Source organism: Solanum verrucosum, unplaced genomic scaffold (genome assembly GCF_900185275.1).
Source record: "Solanum verrucosum unplaced genomic scaffold, falcon-dt-bn FXZP01000043.1, whole genome shotgun sequence".
Taxonomy (NCBI): domain Eukaryota; kingdom Viridiplantae; phylum Streptophyta; class Magnoliopsida; order Solanales; family Solanaceae; genus Solanum; species Solanum verrucosum.
This window is the reverse complement of record NW_026020181.1, coordinates 710,611-717,391: the sequence shown is the minus strand read 5'-3', so window position 1 is coordinate 717,391 and position 6,781 is coordinate 710,611. Positions and strand designations below refer to the sequence as shown.

Genomic DNA, 6,781 nt, shown 5'->3' with positions numbered 1-6,781 from the left:
CAATCTTATTGCTACATTTATTTGCTATTTAAAATTGAAATTAAAAAGACAAATGACAAATAAGTTTCTATATTAGCTCACTTATGAGCAAAATATATTATAACAATCTTTACTAATTTTATAACAATACATAAACTATACTCCCTCCGTCCCATATTAGATGGGCACTTCCAACTTTACACGGTGATTAAGAAATCATTAATACATTGGAAGACTTCACCATTTTGCCCTTTGTTTATATCAATGCACATTGAAATGAGTTACAAAAAATACACATACAATATAGGAATGGTCATATTAATTGTAGGGGTAAAATGGAAAAGAACTAATTAATTCTATCCTAATTTAATAAGTGCTCAAATAATATGAAAAAAATATTTTTAGTAAGATTCTCATCTAATATGGGACGGAGAGAGTAACAATATAACTTTATTAATGTTGGGTCCGAGCAGCGCCCGAGCTTTCTTTACTAGTATATATATATATATAAATTCTTGTGGACTTTTATCACTTTTCTTACATTAGGTGCAAGTTAGCTTTTAGCTAAGGTAAAATGGTCGTTTAGTATTTACTGGACATAATTTTTTTATTTAATATTTAAATAATTAAATATGTTATCACATTTTGTTTAAGTATAAGAGCAAAATGGTGACTCAACTTTGAGTTTAGGATCTTCCACTTTTAGTAATACTAGTTTATGTACAAACATAATACATAAACATGACCCGTAACTTGACGTCAGTTGGCAACTATGGCCTTTAACTTTGGTGTGCACAAGTAGGCACTTAAACTTGTATAAAATTGAACAAATAGACACATTCGTCCTACATGGCAATTTTATTTCCTACGTGGCGTCCTACGTGTATTATGTCATGTCAGACATGTGTGTCTACTTGTTCAATTTTATACAAGTTTAAGTGCCTACTTGTTCAACACTCAAAGTTGGAGGGCATAGTTACCAGCTGAAGATAAGTTAAGGGTCATGTTTATGTATTATGCCATAAAAATTCTATAAAAACATACATGTAATGAGTAATAAAATGCAATAGTTATAAATAATTTTTAAAAAATATGAAGAAAAAAATACCAAATGAGAGGTATATATACTATTTCATGAGTCTGAATAAAAATACAAATCAAAGAAGCCAAATAGGGAGAAAATACAATAAATAAATAGAGAAGAAAAAAAATACGGCGTACACATTCTTCTTAGGGTTGTGATCATAACAATATAGATGAAAAAAGAAATATACAATTAGTACATAATTTTTCATGTTCTTGTCAACTCTTACTCCCATATAGCATTCTTCATCGAGTCAAACTAAAACATGAATCAAACACTACAATAATGATATAAACACTTCACTACTTTAACTTTTCAATGAAAAGGATAACCTTGGGCAGAGATCACATGAAACAAAAAAGATGGATTTATATAGATAAAAATGAAGGAATACCAAAAGATATCTTAAAATTTTAAATTAAATATTTGAAGGTTATGAATATAAAAAGTATGAGAGTTATATGTATATAAAGAATAATAATTGAATATGTAATTAAATATGAGATATTAAGGTGAATACTGAAAGAAAATAAATACTAACAATAATAATAATAATAATAATAATAATAATAATAATAATAATAATAATAATAATAAATAAATAAATAAATGAAAGGGCATAAATATCATAATACATAAACTAATAAATAACAAACGTATAACTCAAGACATACAAATATTTTTTGAAAAATAATTTGAATGTATTAAGCTTCAATTCGTTTGGTTATAAATAATGAATATTTCATTGATTATCTATTGAATTTAAGAGATTTAACAATATTATAACATATTATTTGGGGTTATGAATTTGAAAAGACAGAGAAATAATAGAGATTATTAAAAACAAGAGTCATGAAGATGATAATGTGTGAGTTAAAGGCACAAGATTAATGAATATTATTAGAATATAAGTTGTGAAAATGAAGAGGTGTAGTTATGAAGTTGATTTTTAGGATAAAATAATTTTAAGAAAATAAAAAATACTTTAAAGTAGATTGTTGTGTTATTTATTAAATGAAAAAGTAATTATTAAAAATGATTTTAAGAAAATAAATTAATAGATAAGGGATCTTTTCATAATCCAACTTTTGACTTAGATTCTTATATGATACTAGTTCTGGGAATGTCCCAAAACATTTCATGTAAATTTTGTATTGTAAATGACATATTTTATGTCCTTCAAATCTATATGACGATATATGATATATGATGATGATATGATCGGAGTACAACATTTGGTCTTTTGGCAGGTATCATTTTCTGCTCTTCGCAAGGACGTTGTCAATGTTGTGGATATCATGGAGAGGTTAACGAATGAAGAAAATCAAATAGATCTTGACGATGGTCTAGTTGAAGTGCTGAAAATTGAGCTGGCATTAATTTGGGCAAACGTCCTGCTTTCTTATTCCGATTTGGAGCAGTTTGAAGATGTAATGACTTTGCAAAGAGAACAGGTTAAAGCTGTGTTTCAATCAATTTTGGTTGATGTTGACAACAAATACAACCTGCCTCATGTCCTTGGTAGCCTCATGGATAATATAGATGATTGTATCAGCTCATGTCCTCGTTCTACATCCATGACTGAGGAGGAGTTGGACTTCCTCCTCCTGAATCTACATTATCTATCCAAGTATGCTGGGATGATACTTCCATATAACGCTCAGCTTGTGATGCTTCAGAATGTGTGTGGTAATATGAAAGATTTCCATGGAATGATAGTGAATGGTTGCATTGAAAAAGATATTGTAAAATATGTCTTACCTCAGTTTCAATTCATGGCTGAGAGGGTCGGACTCTTTCTTTGGGAGTTTCATAGAAAGCTTGGACTCTCCCGGCTAGATGAGGATGATCAGACTGATGAATACTCTCAACTAAGCAAGTTAGCACATCTATTCTTGCAGATTGTTCCAATTGAATTGGAGGTTATGCACATATGTTACACAAATTTGAAATCTTCGACTTCAATAGAAGTTGGACAATTCATTAAACAACTCCTGGAATCCTTTCCAGATATTCTTAGAGAATATCTTATTCATCTACAAGAGCGAATGGTAACTGTAATCAACCCAAGCATTTCAGGAGCTCGAAACATTCACATCATGATGGAGTTTCTGTTGATTATTCTTACTGACATGCCTACCGACTTGATTCATCCTGACACAATTTTTGATCTCTTGGCACGTGTTGGAGCACTTACCAGGGAGGTATCAACTCTTGTTTGGGACTTAGAAGACAAATCAATGAACAAAGAGAGTACCAATGAAACAACTCTTGTCCGTGGCTTAGAAGAGAAATCAATGAAGAAAGAGAGTACCAATGAATCAAATCGTACAACACTAGACTTGCTAAAAGATATTGAACTCCTGAAGGGAGATCTGAGGCACGTTTACTTGAAATCTCCCGACTCATCTCAAATTTGCTTCCCCATGAGTGATGGACCTCTCTTCATGCATCTTCTACTTATACACTTAAAAGATTTGCTGGATTCCAATGCTTATTCAATTGCTTTGATCAAGGAAGAAGTTGGGTTGGTGAAAGAACATCTGGAATTCATAAGATCTTTTTTCGCGAATAATGAGGAAGAATTGTATAAAGATCTCTGGGCACGTGTTTTAAATGTAGCATATGAGGCAAAAGATATCATTGATTCACTTCTTGTTCGAGACAATGGTCTCTTACATCTTATTTTCTCACTTCCCATCACCATAAATAAGATCAAGCTTATCAAAGAAGACATCTCCAATTTACCTGAGAAAATTCCCAAGAACAAAGGGCTCATTGCTGTAAACTCTCCCAAGAAGCCAGTTGAAAGTAAGTCATTGACAACTGGTAAAATAATTGTAGGTTTTGAGGAGGAGACAAACTGGATAATTAGAAAGCTCTTTGGTGGACCGGCAGATCTAGATGTCATTTCGATCACTGGTATGCCGGGTTCAGGTAAAACTACTTTGGCGTACAAAGTATACAGTGATAAATCAGTTTCTAGTCATTTTGACCTTTGTGCATGGTGCACAGTCGACCAAGAACATGACGAGAAGAAGTTGTTGGGTACAATTTTTAATCAAGTTAGTGATTCAGATTCAAAATTGAGTGAGAATATTGATGTTGCTGATGAGCTACGTAAACAACTGTATGGAAAGAGGTATCTTATTGTCTTAGATGACTTATGGGATACCGCAACATGGGATGAGTTAACAAGACCTTTTCCTAGAGTTAAGAAAGGAAGTAGAATTATTTTGACAACTCGAGAAAAAGAAGTGGCTTTGCATGGAAACACTGCTCCTCTTAACCTTCGATTGCTACTATCAGAAGAAAGTTGGGAATTGTTGAAGAAAAGAGCATTTGGAATAGAGAGTTGCCCTGATGACCTATTGGATGTTGGTAAAGAAATAGCCGAAAATTGTAAAGGGCTTCCTTTGGTGGCTGATCTGATTGCTGGGGTCATTGCAGGTTTGGAAAAGAAAAAGACAGTGTGGCTTGAAGTTCGAAATAATTTGAGTTCCTTTATTTTGAACAGTAAAATGGAAGTGATGAAGGTTATAGAATTAAGTTATGACCATTTGCCACATCACCTCAAGCCGTGTTTGTTTTACCTTGCAAGTAATCCGAAGGACACTGCAATGGAAATCTCTTTTTTGAAACATTTTTGGCTTGCTGAAGGACTTGTGGAACAGACAGAGATGAAGAGTGTGGAAGAAGTTATGAAGGTTTATTTGGATAAGTTAATTTCCAGTAGCTTGGTAATTTCTTTCAATGAGATAGGTGAGAACCCGACTTTCCAACTTCATGATCTTGTGCATGACTTTTGTTTGATAAAAGCAAGGAAGGAAAATTTCTTTGAATGGGTAAGTTTACGTACACTATCTTCTTCTTCTTCTTCTTCTTCTTCAGATTTGATGCCACGTATGTTGACCATTGATAATAACATCGAGTTTTTTGCGCTTAACAACTTTGTCCTATTTGATTTAAATAAGAAAAGCCATTCTGGTAAACACCTGTATTCTTTGAGGATAGTTGGAGAAAAGCTGGACAGCCTTGTTTATGATACATGTCACCTAAGGCACTTGAAGCATCTTACAGTGTTGCACCTGGATCCCACTTTTGTCGTGGTGAATGATTTTTTGCTGAATGAAATATGCATGTTGAATCATTTGAGGTTCTTATTAATGAGGATATAAGTTAAATCTCTGCCTTTGTCTTTCTCAAACCTCTGGAATCTAGAAATCCTGTCGGTGTATAACGACGGATCAACCTTGGTACTATTACCGAGAATTTGGGATCTTGTGAAGTTGCGAGCGTTGGCTGTGACTGCTGGTTCTTTCTTTGATATGGATGCAGATGGATCAATACTGATAGCAGAGGACACAAAGTTAGAGAACTTGACACATTTAGAGAAACTCGTGCTTTCCTATTCCAAAGATACAGAGCATATATTCGAAAGGTTTCCCAATCTTCAAGATCTTAGATTTGATATCAAGGAATCATGTGATTATTCAACAGAGCAATTTTGGTTCCCGAAATTGGATTGCCTAACTGAACTAGAAGAGCTCAGAGTAGCTTTTAAAAGCTCAAACATAAATGACAGTGAGCTCTCCTCTGTAATGACAAATCGGCTGTGGGATTTTCACTTCCCTTCGAATTTGAAAAAATTGTGTCTGTATTACTTTCCTCTGACATCCGATTCACTATCAACAATAGTGAGACTGCCCAACCTTGAAGAGTTGTCCCTTCATCGTACAATCATTCAGGGGGGAGAATGGAACATAGGAGAGGAAGACATCTTTGAGAATCTCAAATGTCTGACGTTGAGCAAAGTGACTTTGTCCAAGTGGGAGGTTGGAGAGGAATCCTTTCCCGTGCTTGAGAAATTAGATCTGCTGGAATGCCATGAGCTTGAGGAGATTCCGCCTAGTTTTGGGGATATTGATTCATTAAAAATCATTAAACTTGTAAAGAGCCCTCAACTTGAAGATTCCGCTATGAAGATCAAGGAATATGCTGAAGAAATTATGGCAAGGGACGACCTTCAAATCCTTGGCTCAAAGAATATCCCGTTATTTAAGTAGATTTTAAGCATTATGTATGAAATGCCAAAGTAGAAAGAAGAAACTTAGCAAAATATACAATAAGTTGTGCTTTTCTGTGTGTTTCTTTAAGAATAAGTACATGATTAAGAAAATTATGTTACAATTGTTATGAAAGATTGTGGGACTTTTTTGTTACTTTCTGCCACTAGGTATCTCTTATTCTATACTATGTTGTTTTCTATTGCCACCCTCTTAAATTTTTCTTTGCATTCACACACATAATAATTTTCAACATTCTCACCACCTACAATTTTCTTGTAGACTGCTTATAAGTTGTTTACAATGATGAATCCAAAATTTAAAGTTTACAAGTTTGTATAATGAATCAGGTTATATCAATAATAATTGCATTCACAATTATATATTTATAATTATTTAGTCGATATCTTAATGCATGTACATAGTAGTTGTTTCTGGGAACGTGTATATCACGTTGATCTCTAATTTTTACTTTAAGTTTATATCACAAAATAGTTAATCAAAAAGATACTTTAACTGATAGTTATATCACTTTGGAAAAAATTAAGAGAATTTACACAAATATATTCATTGCATTATAAGTTGAATCACATAATTCTAATGTCAGTGAAAAGGCATTACGTTACTATACTTTCTTTTAAGCTAATTTCCT

The 6,781-nt window shown here is 32.9% G+C and overlaps 1 protein-coding gene across 1 annotated transcript; it reads left to right on the top strand.

Moving 5' to 3' along the window:
- The first annotated feature begins 2,361 nt into the window (after nucleotides 1-2,361).
- Nucleotides 2,362-5,241, top strand: LOC125829217 (putative late blight resistance protein homolog R1B-16). Its single transcript, XM_049508461.1, has one exon. It carries the CDS (start codon nucleotides 2,362-2,364, stop codon nucleotides 5,239-5,241), a length of 2,880 nt encoding a protein of 959 aa, XP_049364418.1.
- The last annotated feature ends 1,540 nt before the right edge of the window (nucleotides 5,242-6,781 follow it).